The sequence below is a fragment of the Acomys russatus genome, chromosome 32 (genome assembly GCF_903995435.1).
Source record: "Acomys russatus chromosome 32, mAcoRus1.1, whole genome shotgun sequence".
In the NCBI taxonomy this organism is placed as follows: domain Eukaryota; kingdom Metazoa; phylum Chordata; class Mammalia; order Rodentia; family Muridae; genus Acomys; species Acomys russatus.
In genome coordinates, this window is record NC_067168.1 from 33,914,586 (window position 1) to 33,933,217 (window position 18,632).

An 18,632-nucleotide genomic window follows, 5' to 3' on the forward strand; every position below is an offset into this window, starting at 1 on the left:
AGCGCCTTATGGGTATGGCCGTGTGTAGAGCAGCATTGGCATGCAAGAGAAAAGGAGAGCTCCAAGCCAGGCATGCGCAGGCTGGCATGCCAGTTAAAAACCATCATCAGCCTTAGTGTTCCAACAGCCTCTTTCACTTTGTAAAAGCCTTTTCTTTCAAAAAATAAAAGAAGATTGGAAAGCAAGTACAATATTTGGCTGTGGCGGCTGTTAATTTGGCACTGGATGTCACCTCCGCCTTTCTCTTCCTGGATGCCAAGTGTGCCTTTCCCAGCTCTGGGTGGGTGGGTGGGTGAGGTGATGGGGGTGCAGGGCGGGCTTCCCGAGCCTCTTAAGATTCGAGATTCATTTCCTTAAACACACATTGTCTCACTCCAATTTCACGTCCGAGCAGTTCTGGTGAGGAATTAGCAGCCCCTGGGAGAGAGCGGGCGGGTTCTGTTTACACGGGGCGGGCAGGCGGGCAGGCAGGAGGTGAGGGTGCAGGCAGGGGCTTGGAGCTGTTTGCACAAAGAGCCCACAGACAGCTGGAGTCCTGGGTTGAAGCTGCCAGCCCCCGGCCAGGGCCTCTCAAAAGGACTCGTATAGTCTCCTATCACAGGATGTGTTAAGTCCTGCCCCATTTCAGGTGCATAAAGGAAGATTGTGATGACCAAGGGACAGGCACTGGACCCTCAGCTCAGAAATGACCATTCAGCCCCAACCCTTAACCAAGCTAGAAGACTAGCTGAGACCAGGGCGTCTACTTCTGCTCCACCCGCTTCTGTATGCGGACTTAAGATCTCCAGAAGCTGTTCCTTCCCCTGCGTGCAGCCCGTGCTTCCACCTATATGTCTCCTCTGTGGTCTCTGCCCTGGAGAAGCTGCAGCCCTGTCACTGTGTAGGAGAAGCCGCTCCAGTGTGTGAACAGACCCCAGGACCCAGCATCAGGGCTCCCCCCCTACCCCTTCATTTATCTGTCCCCGAGTCTCAAGGTGTTATGTAGGAAATGTGGGGATCATGATTTGGGACTAGGCTCTCCTATTTGCCTGCTTTCCCCTTCAAGGCCACACAGTATGTGTTGGGAGCAATCTAAAGGAGGTCTGAGGAGGGCTGTGTTTCCCTCTTCTCTACCTTTTTTTATATATAATTTTATTTATTTATTTATTATGTATACACTGTTCTGCCTGCATGTACATCTGCAGGCCAGAAAAGGGCACCAGATCTCATCATAGATGGTTGTGAGCCACCATGTGGTTGCTGGGAATTGAACTCAGGACCTTTGGAAGAGCAGACAGTGCTCTTAACCACTGAGCTATCTCTGCAGCCCTTCCCTACCTTCTTAAAGATGCCTTTCATACAGCAGGACCACAGTCCACAGATAGAGCCTTCCTTTAGTTCTACAGGGTCACGGCCTGGGCTGGGCTGCCCTTTCTGTCTTCCACCCGCCCATAGCCTGTAGTCAGCCTCTACGCCCCAACTCATATCTCCCTCTCAGCGTGACAGAGCTGAGCACCCCAGAAAAACCAGACAGGGCTGAGCCTAAGACACACTGTGGGGGAGGCGGCCCATCCCCCAGCTCTCCTGGCCTGCTGCTCATTCATCACCTTTTAGAAGGGAGACGTGCTAATTTGTTAGTCCATTCGCTGGGCACTAGCAACATATGGACCTGATTCCTGTGCCCTCATCCTGCCTGCCTACCTACCTTGGATAGCATCATCCGGGCTCATTGCATGGTGTAAGGTCCAGCCTTGTCATGAGTTGCTGGGGGCTTTTTCTTAATCAGATGCTGAAGCCCTTGGTGAGGCCTCAGAGTCTTTAAAAGTACACACTGGACTTCATCAAGTCTATATATGGAGTTCAGTGACATCTGCTGTTGAGACAAAGCCTCTTCTAAGCTGTAGACTACGGAGGGCTCTGCTTCAGGGGGGGAAATGGTCCTTATTTATAGTGTTCAGAGAAAGGTGGTTTTCTCTAGCCCACCACCTGCGCAGCACAGGGGTGGGAGGGGGTGGGTATCAGTAATTTCCATGCTGTTTCTAGATACTCCTGTTGGAAATGGGGGTGGAGGATGCTTTTATTGTGTCCCCGCCCCAGAGATTCTGTGATAGGGCTCTGTTGCAGCCTGGCATCCTTACATCCTTAGTGGAAGGGTCTGACTTAGTTGCCTAGGGCTGAACAAGTGGCAAGTGAAGAGCTCTAATCCCTAAGACAGTGCGCAGAAGGGAAAGTGGCCTACTGGGACCTACAGAAAGACTCCCGGGACTTGAGGCTTTGTCCATGGAAGGATTCCTCTCCTCTTATTCATTGACGTCTTTCCCCAGCACATATAAGCCTGGACACATGCATACCATGACACATATGTACTTAGAGGATATGCATACTGGGTCTTTCAAGCACCTGAGGACACATATTAAGTGGGACATTAGTTTGACATGTATTTTCCATTGGAAATCATCATTCTGTTGTACACAAAAGTGTGTACACACTACTAGGTACCACCCACATGGGTGCGCCCTTCAACGTATGGGTAATAGCCATGCCTGTGCACAAGCTCGCATGCACATTTGTGTACACACACACACACACACACACACACACACACACACACACACACACTGGATCCTCCATTATCTGCTTTTATGGTGGAAATAACTTTGCAGTTTAGCAGCACTAAACCTGCCAGGATTATAACCATAAAGAGCAGATAACCTGGGCTCCATTGAGCCTTGTTGAGAATATACTGTACAGGAAGGGCATCCCGGCCTGCTCTGCAGAACCTCCTCCAGGGCAGGATATACCGGGTCTAACTGGCAGAGGGGCCTATGTGGGGACTGTCTAGGTTATGCTGGGGAAGAGTAAAGAGTCAGGACTGTGGTCACTACCTTGGGACCTCAGCTTGGGACCTCTCTAGTCCTAGGATGGGAAGTGGTGACTGTAGCTCAGGACAGTCTTTATGCCCTGCAGAGGACACAGCTAGTCTGTCTCTTACCCTGGTCCTAGAGAGTGAGCAGGAGAGGTGCTGAGAGCAGTCCTGGGCAGTACTCCTGTTGGGGGTGTGGTAGACAAGACTACAGCTAGATCCTGGAGGAGCCAGGGTCCTCTGGTGGCAGAGGCAAGAGGGTAGGGCGCCGCCCATTCCAGAGTACAGGCAGGAAAACCGAATGGCTGAGTCCAGCCCAGAGCCCTCCTGAGCACTCCTAGGAAGCCTAGGCCACAGATCCTACTTAGCACATCTCTTAGTGGGTACTTTAGAGGGTCTCCCAGCATGCCCAGTGGGAGTGAGGTAAGGAAGAACACAGCTGTCCGTTCTCCTGCGTGTGCTGAGGAGGAAATAGGGCTGCCTTACATAATTGGGGCAATTTGTTCCACTCTTGTCCTCTTGGCGTCATTGCCACCTCCTTGCCCAGGGAGTCCTTGACGGAGCTAGAAGCTCAGGCCTTCCTCCCTCCGGCTGGAGATTGCTGAACAGAGGATGTGGGAGCCCTAGGCTCTGTCACTGCTAAGACCTGTCAGATGTCTAGGCCATGAGAAAATGGAAGGAGATAAGTCACAGCATGTGTGGGGGACTCAGGCCTGTAGCCCCAAGTCCGCCTAATAACCCATAAGCCCCCAGAGAACTTGCGATAGCAGACACCCCCATGTGCCAGGTCTCAGCAAGGGGTAGGAGACAAAAATGTCCCTCCCCATCTTGGACCCCCCCCCCCCCCCGTTCCGGAAGCTTCCACTTGGCCTTGTCTAAGAACAGGTTTTCCCACAGTAGCCTCTGGGAAAACTTCAGGAGTCACTAGCTCTGAGTCTCAGCCCAGAATATGTGCAGTAGTCCCCTGAGGCCCATAGGAGGAGCCATCAAGCAGACCAGGGCTTCTGCTGATGCCCTGAGTCGATCTAAATGGGCAGCCTCGTGCAGATGAACGAGGACTCTTTAACATGAGACGGTTGGCTTCCTGTTGCTCATTCATTCAGCTGTCTCTAACAGCAGTTCTCCGCAGGATGTTCAAAACAGGATGGACTTGCAAACTCAGGACACAGTTACTGCCAGCCATGGCTTTCATAGCCCCGAGACAAGTCGCCCAGGTAAATGCTGGCCAAGGGAGCAATTGAATGGTTTCCTGAAGACTAGTTGTTGGGGACCTAGGGCTGGGTCTGTGCCAGAGTCTCCTCACGGTCTGAGGCGATTACTGTCTGTGCATCAGTTGTCCCATCTATGGAGAAGGGACAGCAACAGGGGCTCGTGTGGGCTTGATAGAGTGAGTGGCTAGAACAGAGGCCCTGCCAATATTCCTGCAACAATCACCAACTCCATTTAACAGTCCCCCAAAGCTGGGCGAGGAGGCGGCCCACATGGAATGGGGGCCCAAGCATAGCATCTGTTCTCCTGAGTACAGCACACTCATTTAGAAGTTCATGACCATTCAGGCTAAGGGCCTGACAGTGTTTGCCAGCATGTCAGGCTGTCGGCCCTGTTTGCACAGTTGGTTTGCATGGCAAACACTGCTCAGGCCCATGGAAGGTAAAATGCTGGCTTGTGCGGTTGCTGGAGTTCTTGTGTTCGTAGAGAGGGAAACTGGAGCCGCAGGTGTCGCGCATTCTCCCTCTTCCCCCAGGAGTGAAATAAGGGGAGACCGAGGTGCAGAGAAGGACCAAGGCCCGCTGAAGAATACCTATCAGGCAGGGTCTGCAGCTCACTCTCCCTGGCTCAGGAAATCTTTGAGTAATGACCACCAGCATTTTTCAGATCCGGAGTAAGGGGCTTCCTGTGAAGGCTTAAAAAGGCTATGAGTGATAAGAGTAAGCACCAGCCCCCCTCTGGGCTTCTGGCCCCGATGTGTGTGTGTGTGCGTGTGTGTGTGTGTGTCCTGAGAGCACTCTTGCCTCAATACATACCTGTCCTCAGCATATCTCTGGCATGTACACAAGGCTGCAGACTCTGGGCCCCGTTAGTTTATTTATGCTTTCAACTTGTTCTGCGGAAGATGTAAAGGCACTTACAAGGATACATAAAACTCAAGAAGAGCTATAAACTGAAAGTAGGAAAGAAAGAAAAATGAAAAAACTAGGGGAGGGAGTAAGATGGAGCTGGGAGATACTGACAGAGGAAGTAAACAAGATGGCTCGGGCACGAGGGTTCCTGCACACCCGTTCCCTTCACGTGGGCAGCTCCAGCTTGGCTCCGGTGCCCACTGCTTTATTGTTGCCCCAGACTTGGGCCTTGTGATAAACCTCCATCCAGGACTGGGGAGACAAGCCTGTGTGCCCTGGGACCTGGCTCAGAAGCCACCGTTGACGATGCCACCTCCTTATTCCTGCCAGGAGCCTCTCCAGTGTTGTACGTGACAGGAGGAGAGGTACAGAACAAGAACTTGGGGGTGGCCTTACTTACCCCAGAGAGGTCTCAGTACAGTGTGGGGGGCTGCACCCACACTGACGCTTACTGCCATCTCTGCCTCATCCCACTGTTATCATGTGAATATGTCATGTTTCCACAAAATTGGGCAGCCCCTCTCGTGACAAAGGGCATTATTAATGCTGTCATTGTCTGGCAACACCTTTAGCAGTAAGTCTTAGCAATAAAGGATAGCTTTTGAAACCAGAAAGAAGGCACCCAGGACCTTGGCAGCGACCCTGGAAGGAGACACCCCCCCCCCAAAGAAACCTGCAGCACCCTACATTTTGACCATCAATCTTTGAGGAATGTTCAGAACAGGCAGGCTGAGGGGAAAGGGTTGTACCTCATAAAGAGAAGGGCTGGGATTCAGACTCATGTGTCTAAACATTCTAGGGCATAATAGGTACATGGGATAGGCTCTGGCCCCCGTGCCACCTCAGTTTCTTCATCTGTAAGATGACATGCCAGCCAGCCTTGTCACCAGTTATGATGGAGTATGAAAAAGAAACCCAACTAGGGCCCTTTCCGAGCAAGGTTTGCTTCTAACCACTCTGGAGTCCCCGAGGGACCTGCCCCGGCCCCTGGACCACTATGCCCCCTCCGTGCTAGGTTGTCCCAGGGAAATGGAAGTCATGCAGGCAGAGGAAGCAGGTTCTGTCCTTTGGTCTCTGGCCTCTACAACCATGCTTCAGGCCAAGTCTCCAACCCATCCCATGAGAGATTTACAGACATGAATTTTTGCTCACTTTAGGGGACGAGAAACAGACATCTCTGTTGAGATCTGTATAGCCAAGGGGCTTCTCAGAGCCATCATTTTGGATGAGGTCACATCTTGGATCTCTAAACTAATTAGAAGCCTCCCCAGTCCACCAAGGGCACACTGAGCATCTGCCTACCCTGGGCCCCAGACCCCTGCCAACCTAAGGGGGTCATAGAGAGGCCTTACTCCAGTCCATTTTATAGACCCACCCACCCACCCAAGAACGAGGCAGAGAAGAGAAAGGATTAAAAAGAGCAAGCAACAAGGCAGTCCTGGGGCCCAGTCTCTCCTAGGGCTGTCAGTGGGAGAAAGCTGATTGTTTCCTCTGAGGGCGAGGTCCTCATCCAAAGACAAGCTGGGACAAGGCCACACAAGGAAGTGAATGAGGGTATACAGAGCAGATCTGACTTGTCTGTCAGACAGGAGAACAGCGATGCACCCAGAGGCTAGTAATGATGACAGTTCTGAGAAGTCCCTGCCATGGAGGCATCCTTTCATAGTTTCTGGGTGAATTCTCTGGCTCCTAGACTCTTGGTTTCCTCAGCTGTAAAATGGGTGTAACCATGGGATTGTTAAGGGGACTTGGGGCTATATACCAAGCCCTGGGGGGGACCTACATGAGGGGGAGGGCCTTATCATCACTGCCATTGTCTTTCTGTAGCTGATAGAATTCCCGTGGGAAGAAAACGCGAGCCAACTGGGTGGGAAGGCAATAGGAGGGAGTGCAGCCAGGGTGGGTGGCAAGGGGCCACAGATGCCGACAGAAACAATCTGTTTCACATAAACACGGGCACCCACACCAGCCGGCCGCCACCCGCGACTTCCATGAGTTGGGAAAGTGCGGGTATGTTTACTCGCACTCCCCCGTGCCAGCTGGTATGCTGGGCACAGCTTCCCGCCCAGCTGCCTCGCCAGCCGGCAGCTCCCAGCTCAGGGAGGGGAGCGTGAGCTAGGGGCCCCTGGATCTTGCCTACAGTTTGGTTCATTTCGGGGGACGGGGTTGGGGGGGGGCTTGTTTTTCCAAAGTCAAATGTGGAAGACAGAGGGTGTTGAGAGTCTTCCTGGCAGTTGGTCATGTGACTGGGCTGGGTCAGAGCTATTTTTCCAGCTCTTCAACGCTCCATCTGGCTCTTCAAGGGACCCCTTTACTGAGTTTAGACAACAGGTGTCCCCCTAGCGGGGTCTGAATCCCTTCCTTCTATACCCCAGCTACCTTCTTGGCATCTCAGCACACTCCAGCCAGAAGCATGCACACTGCAAGTAGGTATGCAGCTGCACGGTCTCTGCTGCTGGACCCATGTTCTGGGGATGCTGAAGTGTGTGTGTTTGAGGTTCTCTGCTTGTGAACATGTATGATCTAGGTAGTGGTAATGGCAGGATGACACATCTTCCCCTTGAGCTTAGGGGCAGATATCTGCCGTGATGATATTTCTTTTCATATCACTGCGTCATCTACCTCCAGGCCCAGAGGAGAATTCCGAATCAAAGAATGGTGGGAGCTTGGAGGTAAGGGCTCAGGGGTGCTAACCAGGTCTTCCTTAGCAGGCGTTACGTGGCCCGTACTAGAGCTATGCTCTGTGGCCTTAAATATGGGTCATGAGTGGCTTTGGCCAATTAGAATTTGTATTGAAATACACTAAAGTATACTTTCTCCCCATCCCCGATAGACTGGGCCATCTGGGAGGGATTGTTGTCTTTGTAGTAGGGAGAGCCATAAAATTCCTCTCTCTGGGCTGGAGAGATGGCTCAGTGGTTAAGAGTACTTGTCACTCTTTCAACGGACCTGGGTTCGATTCCCAGAACCCACATGACAGTTTACAATCATCTGCAACTCTAGTTCCAGGGGCTCATTCTTTTCTGGCCTCTGTGGGCACCAGGCACACACATGGTATACAGACATACGTGCAAGTAAGACACCATACACATAAAGTAAAAATGACTATTGTTTTCAAATTTCTCTCATCCCCTGCTGTCCCAACACATACCCTCAGTACTAAGAGCGCTAGACTGTAGGTAAAATTTAGTCACACACAGAGTGTCACATAGGCATATGACTATGGGGATACATGTAACTATGGCAGCCTGGGGCCAAGCCATTGTGTTGGGTGACACTAGGTGATATCTTAGCTTCCTTGATGCCTGGGCTTGCAAGTCAGGGAACTCATTACACTCTACGCAGTGCTTCCAAGATTTGGGAATCCTGGACGTAAGAAAATTCCTTTAATTGTCCTGAGATGGGATATGTTCCTCTGTTCTTACTACCCTTGGGAACTCTGGAGAGAGGGCCTCTCGTCTTGGAACTTGGTGGTGGAGGAAGCCAAGACTGTTCCCACATGAGAGACAGACCTCGGTGTACCAGAGCTTTAAAGTCAGTGTGGGATTGGTGTGGTGCTAAACGCCTGTGATGTCAGCGCTTGCGAGGCTAAAGCAGTCAGAGGGCAGCCTGTGCTACAAAGTAGCAAGGACCCTGTCTCAAAGAAGAAATAAGCCGAACAAATCGAACAAATCCGTAAGTCCAGTTAGAAAGCCACGTTTGTTTCAGAGGAGCAAAGGCAAAGCCACGCCCAGGAATGGGCTCTGCTTCCTGTGCTTGTATGGAGGGCAGGGGCAGGACTTCCAGGGAGAGAGACCTTCCTAGAACCACCTTGGGGACGTTGTCTCAGACTGGCCCAGCCTGGCTGGGAAGATTTTTTTTTTTTTTTTTGGTTTATTGTCTTGTGTTGGGTTTTGTGTCTCTTGAAAAACAAGAGATTGAGCCTTTTTATGACATGGATTTTACAGCGTAACGAGGCAGCGTAATTTCCCATTCTCAGCGGCAAGTGCACTTTTTACACTAATTGCATAATTAGACATAATGTACTAATTGCAGTAATGGATGACAGTCAACTAAACTTTAACTTTAAAAACAGGGAGGCGTTGCTGGGGGTGGTTGGGGGGACTTTATCCCTCCCCCCTCCTTGAGTTTTGTGAAGGGGTGAGGGAGCTCGCCTGTGAAAGCTCTTAGAAGCTGCCTCTTAGGGCTCAAACCAGAGAGCCATGGGGTCCTTCTCCCCTGCCCAGGCTTACACAGAGTATGCCACCGATGTGGAGTGCCCCCTCGGAAATGTGGGCCGCACAGATAGGACAGGGCCAAGAACGGTATCGCCTATTGCCAAAAGCCCTCCGCTGTACCTAAGCAAGACTGGATTGCGACAGCCTGCCTGTGATCCCCTCTAAATGGAGTGTCCCCCAGGCAATTGCTCCGCAGTATGAAGGTGAATTATTAACAGTGTGACAACCAGTATACAAACCCTGATTGTGACAGTATGCCATACATAGCTGACTCACCATGGAAGCAACCCACCATGGGCTGGTGGCAACTGACATATATGAGCAAGGGAGGAAGTCTGGGACCGAGTGGCACTGACTGTGTTCTGCGGGCTCCAGTGGCCCCTGGCCCTTGCCTTACTCTAAGTTCTGTCCCTGGCAGGCGAAGCTGCCTGGGGAGTTCTCAATCACAGATGCAACCTAGTACAGAACACCCTGCATTAGGGTGTTGGTGTGCCTTTTGTGGGGCACCCTCTTAGTCCCAACAAGGCGGGGCCTGTGCCAAATCTGTCGGGGGTGATCAGTGGAGTGTCATGAATCGTGATGAAGGCAGGGGCCTGGCTAAGCAGCCCACTGGAGATGAGGCCAGGGGCCTCACTCTGGCTCTACTATGCCTGGCTTAGGGGTCTTAGACTGCTCATTGCCTGCCCTCCACTCTCCTTACCGTGGGGCAACCTATGGGCCCTCACTTATGGCCTCCCTAATCTCTAGCCCCGCCCAACCTAGCAGTTGACACAGATCCTCCTCCTCCCCCTCCTCCTCCCCCTCCTCCTCCTCCTCCTCTTCCACACCAGACCCCTTGAGCCTGTCCCCTAGTTCCAGTGTGCCATCTGTAGTCCACTTGTTGCCCTCCCCATGAGGAGCCTGGAAGCTTGAGAGCCTGGAGAGTTAAGACACCCACCTTGGCTGCTGTCTGTCAGACACCAAGAGGTGTGGTAGGAGAAGGTTTAGGGAACAGCTGCTTGCCCAGGGAGAGCAGGCTCAGAATGGGGGCTGGGATGCTGGAGCACCTAGTGGGGTTGGGGCTGGGGCTGGGGGTGGGGGGGACCCACGCTGAGCCTGGGCCTTTGAGGAGACCAGCAGAAGAAAGGCAACCCTGCATCTCAAATCTTTCTTGTTCCATTTTTTTTCCTGATTTAATTTTCCAGAGATTAGGCCCCGTTCACCTTCACTGCGGAGAGAAGGCTCAAGAGTGTGTGCCTGTTTTCCCTCCCAGGGTTACTGTGCATGGTTAGAGGTTCCAGCTAGTTCTGCCAGTCCTCTGACCCCCTCGCTTCTGGAGTGGCCGGCTTCCCACCCGCCCTCACCTCCTCAGCATCATCGTGTCTGCCCCAAGTTCCTTTCCAGTTGGTCGAACCCCCAGTTCATCCCTTCAAACCTTTATGCCCCCCTTTCTCAAAAGTCTTACCCTCAAGTTTAGAGACAGATGCAGAGGAAAGGACTGCAAAGTGCCCTAAGGCAAGGGCTTTGCATCAGACGGGCTCTGTCTAGTGTGGGACTTCACCTCTATAGCCCATGATGTCTTTGCCTGTTAAATGGGGCTGACAAGAACGGACTGTCTTCCCCGTCTATCCGTCATGAATCAGTGAGGTCAATTGTGTGAAGTCCCTGCCCCCAGGGTAAGCCAATGGGACTATTTCATTGACCTTTCACCTTTCCTCTCTTCCCTCCTCCCTCTCCCTTCTCAGCCTATCTAACCCTGAGCAGGTTAGGAACTGGCTTAGGTCTGGCCCCACTGCTGCTGGCTCTCTGGGACTTTGTAAAATACACCTGATGGGGGGCTCTGTCCATGCCACTTGTCCTGAGATCTTTTGTCTTCTGTGGTAGCTTTTTTTAATGTGCCTAGCATTTGGGGATGAGGCCGAGTCTTTCTGCCCTGCAGGCCCTTCTCACCTGTGTAGCTGCCCCAGGAAGCAAAAGGCTGGACAGAGAGTTTGGGGGCCCCCCAAAGGGAACATAGAGCTAGCATGCATACCTTACAGGGAAGAAGGCACCTGTACCAAGCCCCAACTATAGGTAAGGACTGAGACGAGGCCTCAGCTGGTAAAAATGCCTGCCACATAGCGTGGGGATCTGAGGTTAAATTCTAATACCTTTGTAAACATTGGGGACACCTGTAGAGACAGGGGGATCCCTGGGACTTGCTGGCTAGACAATATAGTCAAATCAATGAGTTACAGGTGCAATGAGAGAACCTGCCCCCTGCCCCTAGATAAGCTTGGCCTCTAGCCTCCACAGGTATACACTTGCACATCGTACAAACACATTTAAAAAAAAAAAATAGTGGCTAGACACACACGATAGAGGTTTGTAGTGATGTGTGGACTGAGGGGCTCCATGCAACCCCATACAGTGTCCCTCCTGCCTTAGTCACCCCTGGTGTTCTTCAGGCCCTCTGCCACTGTCTCCTTCCCTCCCGATGTGCCTACATGGCTCTGTCTGCCTCTCTGTCCCAGCACCTTTCTTCCATTTCCTGCGGGAATGCCCCACTAGCATGGATGGCTTAGAGTTCCTTGTGTGCCTGCCCATTGGCCCCGTTGTTCAAATCAAACCAGCTGTCTGGATAAAAGTGAGGACCACTGAATCAGCATTGCTGCGGGGACTATTGTATTTGTCCAAATAACTCTCTGGGAGCAAGGAAACCAGCAGGCATGTGGTCTTGCTGTGGTTGAAGCCTGGTACCCTGCATCCTGGCCTTTCTGCGGTGTCCCAGCTGGTCTCAAGCCTAGGGGCTGGTGTTGGTGAGGAGCTAGCCCTTGGCAGGGTCTGAGCACTGCACTTTCTCTGGGCCCCCTCCTGCGTCCATGCTGGAAATCAGCTCTCTGAACCACACCAATGTGGAGATGACTCATCTCTGGAGAGGGACACCTGCTGATCTGTGCCATTCAGATCTCCCTTGGGCGCAGGGCTGAGCTCAGGGCCCTTCCAGGGAACAGAGCAGCTGGAACGGGTCCAAAGGAATGTTGGAAGCACATGAGACACCAGGGGCCCTGCCATTTAGGAAATGCTCCAGATCAGGGGTTCATTTGGGATTGGGGACTGGCTAGGCTGGCAGCTTGAGCGGCCACTAGGATTCTGTCTTCATTATGCCAGAAACCCCTCACAGTCCATTTTCTCGCTCTAGACAGGATTTAGAGCACATGGGAAGGCAGAGTGGCAGGGATAGCATGGTTTCAAGGTCTGCCAGCAATAGACCAGAGAGGCCTCAAATGCAGGCACTAAGGGAAGCTGCAGGCACTAAGGGAAGTAGAAGGCCCTTGGGTGGTAGTGGAATGGGAAGAAAGCCGGGCAGAGGCGTGCAGGGCTCTGGGAGCTCACAGCTGCAGGCAGAGGTGGAGGGAGGAGAGGTCGGTCTCAAAGCTCTGCTCTTAAACAGGGAATTGAGCATATGCCTTTGTTGAGTGTCCTTTGCACACAGACAGGGTGTGTGTGCAGGGGGGGCGGTGCGGCGGGTCGTGTACAGCAAAAGAGCTAGCTGTCGCTGTGTGCTATCAGTGGCTCCCTGGTGTCTGGGCTCCTCTGTTATCACCTCCAGGGCTGAGACTGAAGTGTTAGGAAAAAGGACAGGAGACGGAGGGAGAGAGTTGAGGGTGTGGGGCTGGGCTTGGGCAGAACTCAGCAAGGGAAAGCTGATATCTTTCGACAGCTCTCAGCTGGCATATCTAGCAGAAGAGTGAGGGCGGGGAGAGGCCTGAGATTACTTCCTCAGGCCTGGTGACCTCAACACAGTCGCAGTGGTGGCAACAGTACAGGGTTCTGAGGACATGAGCAGTGCTGTTGTCTGTCGCCTTGTAAGGACTCCCATCCTCACAATCGAACACTGGGGATTCAGAGGTTGGGTGACTTTTGGAAGAACCGCAGCCTCCAAGCTTTGTGTCACCTGTTGGGACACTGGGGTGTATGGAGCCCGCCCCCCAACACACACATACACCAGATCTCTTCCCTCTGCTGGCCCCAACCCAGTAGCCACATAGGCTTTAAAGTGTATCCTAAGCCTGGGAAACCAGCACTGTCCAGCCTCAGAGCCTGGGAATGACCTTGAAAAGCGAATCTTATGTATAGGAACTTCGTCCTTTGGCCCTGATGAAGCCAGGCAGCTGCGCCCCCTGCTGGCACAAGTAGGCTGGGTGCTGCTTCAGCTGTGTAGCCCGAACCATGGCTGCCTACACAGCCAGACTGTGCTCCAAAGCAGGGAAGGGAGGTGTTTTAAGCTTCCAAACCTGAGAAGGATGGGTCAGGGAAGACAGAGGGCATGGCTTTGCCGCTCAGTCCTATGTGCAGAAGTGTGCTCTCCTGTCAGCTTCTCGGTTTGCCTAATGTAGGACGCAGGCTGCCTGCATTTCTCTGCAGCTCTCGGGTTCTGATCCTTCCTTTCCTTTGCCTCCGTCTCAGAGGGCCATATGAGGACCTTGGCCTGGAGGCTGAGCTTGGGTTCTATGGAACAACCTGCCCCGGTGTCCGCTCCGAGCCTCAGGCCTCTCTGGCTGTACAACCAGGCCCTGCCACTCACCCCCCTAATTGCCACAGCTCTGTAGGAAGGAGCAACTGCATCACAAATTATTTTGTTCTAAGAAAGAGAAGGACAAAAAGAAAAGAGAAGCAGAGAGGGTTGGGGGATGGCGGTGGGGGGGAGTGGGGGGAGGAAAAGATTGCCTGGGTCTGCTCTCTGTGCTGCTTTAACCCTTGGACTGCCAGGTGCTGGGCAGACAGCAGGCCTGAGGCTCTGGCAACCCCCCAGCCCTCCCTCCTGTCAGGTGGCAGGCTACTTATCTCTGGACCCTTTCTGTCATTCTCCGACCTTATCGTTTCCTGCCTGTCTCTCATCAGGTGCCTCTGTCACCTCCTTAAAGCCCCTCACCGCCAGTTCTTTCAGTCTCCACATGCCCCGCTGCCCCCCCCCCAACTTCTGCACAGCCTGGTGGCAAGGCTCTGACATGGTAGTTGGGCCTATGACCTCTAGTGGTGAAAGAGCCAACTTGGGGTACAGACTTCCTGGAATTGTTTGAATGGATACACAGGCCACAGGTGAGGCTTGGAGACACTCACAGGTGTGCGTGCATACATGTACATGCACACACCGGACACCCCAAGCATGAACAAAGATGCCTGCAGAAATCTGCCTCTGAGACTCACATGCAAGCTGCCAGGCTGTATCTAAAGGACCTCACCTCACCCACTTAAAAGCCCACGTGCTGGCACATGCACACAGACGGCAGTGTCGAGCCATGCCACATTCTAACTGTCAATTTACACCAACACATGCATGTGTGCTCAGATTCCACCTCCTAAGGAGGAGGAATGGGCAGATCAATTCTTCCTACCTGGTCCCCCTCAATATTTCTGTGCCTTGAGTGGTAGAGGAACCCCAAGGGCTCCTAGAACTCTTGATAGTTTCCTCAAATGGCCTAGGGCAGCACCCACAAAAGGAGCACAGCTGCCCAGGGCTTTGCAGAGGAGTGGTTATGAGTATACACATGTGAGAGATTTTGTTCATGGACATGTGCATGTGTGGGTAAGAGAACATCTTTATGTTAGGATGCACTTTGCAATACATGCTTTTCCACCCCACCTCCCTCACCACCTACCCCTCCTTCTGCCCCCATCCAGCCTCCCATGCCCCTCTGCTGCTCATAGCCACTGTGAACTAACAGTGGATATAACTCACAACCCCCGGATCCCTGAGGCCCAGACAAGGCAAGCCTGGACCCATCAGCCACCAGCACTGGCTACCAACTAGCCCACACTGGACCCTTATCCCAGATGCAAGCTACAGAGCCCCAGCCCTGCGTTCCCCATCTCCTGAGATCCTGAAGGCCCCAGATTCTGTGCTGACTGGGGCTGAACTGAGCTATGCTTGCACTGAGTGAGTGAGACCATGGGGTGAGAGCGGCAGACCATCCTGGCCTCACCTTTTTAACCTCTGTTTCCTTCTAGATCTACAAGGACAATCGGAACCTGTTTGAAGTGCAGGAGAATGAGCCACAGAAATTGGTGGAGAAGGTGGCAGGGGACATTGAGAGCCTGCTGGCCAGGAAGGTGCAGGCCCTGAAGGTAGGCCAGTGTGCTGGGAGCATGCACATGAAGGGAAAGCTAGGCAGAGCGGCCTTGACTGAAGGCAGCGTTCCAAGCCTCGTTGTCACAGAGCACTTGGATCCCTGAATTTCAGCAGGAAAATCAACAGCAGATCTGTGCCTGTGGGGTTTGTGGGCAGCCGTGGCAGTTGTCAATGGGTTTGGCTGCACGTGAGGTGACCTGGCAGACCTAGGCAGGCCTGCCTTTCCCTTCTGTAAGGCCTACTGTTTTCTCATTCCTCTCGGTCCCCTGGTTTGTCTGTGGATGGTGGTGAGTACCTGGTCAGAACAGTGACTTGTCAGTAGAGTCTTCCCCTAAGTGGGCTACAGGATCTGGTGGGGAGGATATGGCACAGAGGCAGCCACAGATGGGGATGGCTGGGGTCCCTGCTCTGTGCAAATATTAAAATACTTCTCTGCCTGCACAGGGCCTCAGTCTCCCCATTTATACTCAGAGAGGTTGCAGCTCTCAGGCACTGGGTCCCCATAAGTGGTAAGACCTGCCAGGCTAGCCTGACAAAGCAACCAGACCCCTGCTGGCTCCAAGGGCAGCAGGTGGGGAGGGGCCCTCCGGAGCTACAGAGTCATTCATCAGTGGGCAAGAAGCATCCATTCTGCCCCGAGATCAGCTGCACCATTGTAACTGCCCCCAGGCTATGTAGAAGATAGCCTACAACATGGATAAACTCCAAAGAATCATGCCAAGTGAAAGAAGCCAGTGACAAAGACCATGTGTGTGATCCTATTTCTATGAGATATCTAGCAAAGGCAAACTCACAGAAATGAAAAACTGGCTTATTGGTTGCATAGGGTCAGTGGGAAGGAAATAGAGCTAGTGAATACAGGGTTTCTTCGGGTGGTGATGAAAATATCCTAAATTTAGATTATTGTGGTCATTGCATAACTATAAGAACCACTGAAATTCATGTTTAATGTGACTGAGTTTGCTATTTCAGTTAAATCTCAATAAAGCAATTTTTAAAAAATTAGCACATTTATCCACAACTACGGCCAAGGTCAAGTCAAGACAGCTAGCCTAGATCCTCCATTTCTAGACCCCAATAGAGAATGAGTCCCCTTTCCCAGTAGAAAGACCCTACTGTCCCTCACGGGTTCCTCTGCCTTCTGTGATCTGTGTGCTTTGCAGAGAGAGGGGCTGGCCTTCTGAGTCTAGGGGAAAAGAGTTCTGAAGACCTCAACAGTTATAAGCCCAGCAAATCCAGACCTGTGCCTAGAGAGCTTAGTTTCACCTGACTTTCAGCACCTCCTGGTCCCAGATATGGGGAGTCAGTTGGAAGACAGGCTGCCATAAAGGGGCAAAGCCAGTTTTCAGCTGTAGGGATCAAAGGTCTCTCCCTACTGGTGTCAAGCGATGCTCACCTACCCAACCAACACATCCCACCCATCCCACTGCCTCTCCTGAATGTGTCCCCTTTCATCTTGTTCCCTGTCTCCTTGCCCTTCCCTCATTCCAGACCCTAAGTTAGCACCTGCTTCCTAGTTTTCCTACCTCATCCCTATTTACAAAATATGGCTGCCTTATTCAAACTTTTACTTTAGATAAGGTTTCAGTATGTAGCCCAGGCTGTCCCCAAACTTCAATCTCCCTGCCTATGCCTCCTGAACTGGGATTACAAACATATACTATGATACTTGGCTTGCCAGCTCAAATTAGAGTCATTTCCTACCCCCTTAACCAAATACTACAGGGACAGCCAACCCTAATAAGGGAAGAGGCTGGGGTGTGGCCAGGGATCTGGAGTCTTGGTCCTGTTCTCATCCTGAACCCCACATACTGAGGGACAGGACAAATATCTGCCGTTTTTTCCACTGAGTCAACAGCACCAGCCCATTCCCTGGTACACAGCCGGCGCCTAATACGAGATGATTTTGAATGGAAGAATGACAGGGAAAGGCATTCACCACGTGCCAGTCTACCGTGAGTCATTCTCATAGCAACCCCAAAAGGAAGTCTTTGCTACCCCATCTTAGAGAAGGGGACACTGGGGCTTGGAGTTGTCATGTATCAGGACAGGACGCAAGAGAGCCAGATTTTGAACACAGGTCTCCCTGACTCGGATCCCGGCCTGTGGCTCCCCACATTCCTGAGATGGACACTAAGACTACAACCCTTGCCGTCCCAGCCCTCCCCTGGCCACTGTCATCCTCCTGCTACAGCCTGATTCCAGGCTCACCCTACATCCCCGGAGGATGGAAGGACCGCCAACCCCCTCGGTTTTAATTGTTCAAAGACAGCTTTGAACTTCATTATGTTTTAAATTTCCTTTTAATCAAGTTCTGGCCCTTTTTTTCTTTCTCACATTTGTATGCAGCCTGAGTGCAAATGAGGGGAGGGGCTTGGGGGGGCGGTCTTGACCCTTATCCCTATTCCATTGTCCCTCCCTCCCTGGACCCCATCCAGTAATCCAATTTAAAGCCCTTGATCCAGTCTTGAATCTTAATTTGCGACTTGCAAAGAGGGAACTGAGCAACACACGACACAAGTTCACTGTATTGTCCAATCGGCATCAGTCCGATGCTTCTAGACCTGAAGTCAAGGGTCAGATAGAAGCAGGCCAGATCAGGGCCTGGCAAGCAGCGTCCCCTGGGTCCAGGAACCATGCTAGTCTCTCTGCTTTGGACATGTACAGAGAACCCTGACTTGAAACGTCAACCACCCAAGGAGATGGGTCCTTTGAGCCAGAGCCTTCCAGGCCCTTGAGCCCCAGAGGGCACAAGAAGGTGACTGAGTTCCTTGGGTACCAGAACTTGGGCAGAGTTGAAGCACAAGCGTTATGTCCCCATCCTCTCAATTGGGGACTTGGCACACAGACTCTTTCAAGGAAAGGTTGTTTTATTCATTGTTGTGTCCCCCTCCCCCCCCCCCCCCCCCCCACTCAATGTCGTCACCTTATGGCCAATCACGTGATAATGTTTGTGCTGGTACTGAAGGTGGAGTAGGGAAGGACAGGCCTGTCCCACATACCAAGGCCATCCCATCTCAGGCCCCAACTCCCTCCTCTGTGCCTGTGGTGCCAGCTATTCGGGAGGCTAAGGCAAGAGGATTGCTTGAGTTCAAAAGTTCAAATCCACCTGTCAACATCGAGAGGACATATCTCAGAAACCCTCTGGTTTCACAAATCCAGGGGGTGTCATTCATAAAGGACAGTGAGTGTCCTTGAATGCTATGTTGCTTGCCGTCTGTCCCTGGCACCTTGACTATGTGCTGAGAGGCCCTGCATGAAGTGAGAGACAACCACCGCCCCCTACCCAGGCAAGGCTAAGGGCATCAGGGCTCAGTGGACTGATTCTCAGAGGATGCAAATATCAGGGCCAGGACACCCAG

The 18,632-nt window shown here is 52.4% G+C and overlaps 1 protein-coding gene across 4 annotated transcripts in view; it reads left to right on the forward strand.

Annotated features, from left to right (window-relative positions):
* The window catches only part of Cacna2d2 (calcium voltage-gated channel auxiliary subunit alpha2delta 2), a 133,457-nt gene that overhangs the window by 51,186 nt on the left and 63,639 nt on the right, over positions 1–18,632 (forward strand). For all 4 annotated transcript variants that reach the window (XM_051140174.1, XM_051140175.1, XM_051140176.1 and 1 more), the window contains exon 3: positions 15,150–15,266. In XM_051140174.1, coding sequence (XP_050996131.1) covers positions 15,150–15,266 — 117 coding nt within the window. The remainder of the gene's footprint in view (positions 1–15,149; positions 15,267–18,632) is intronic.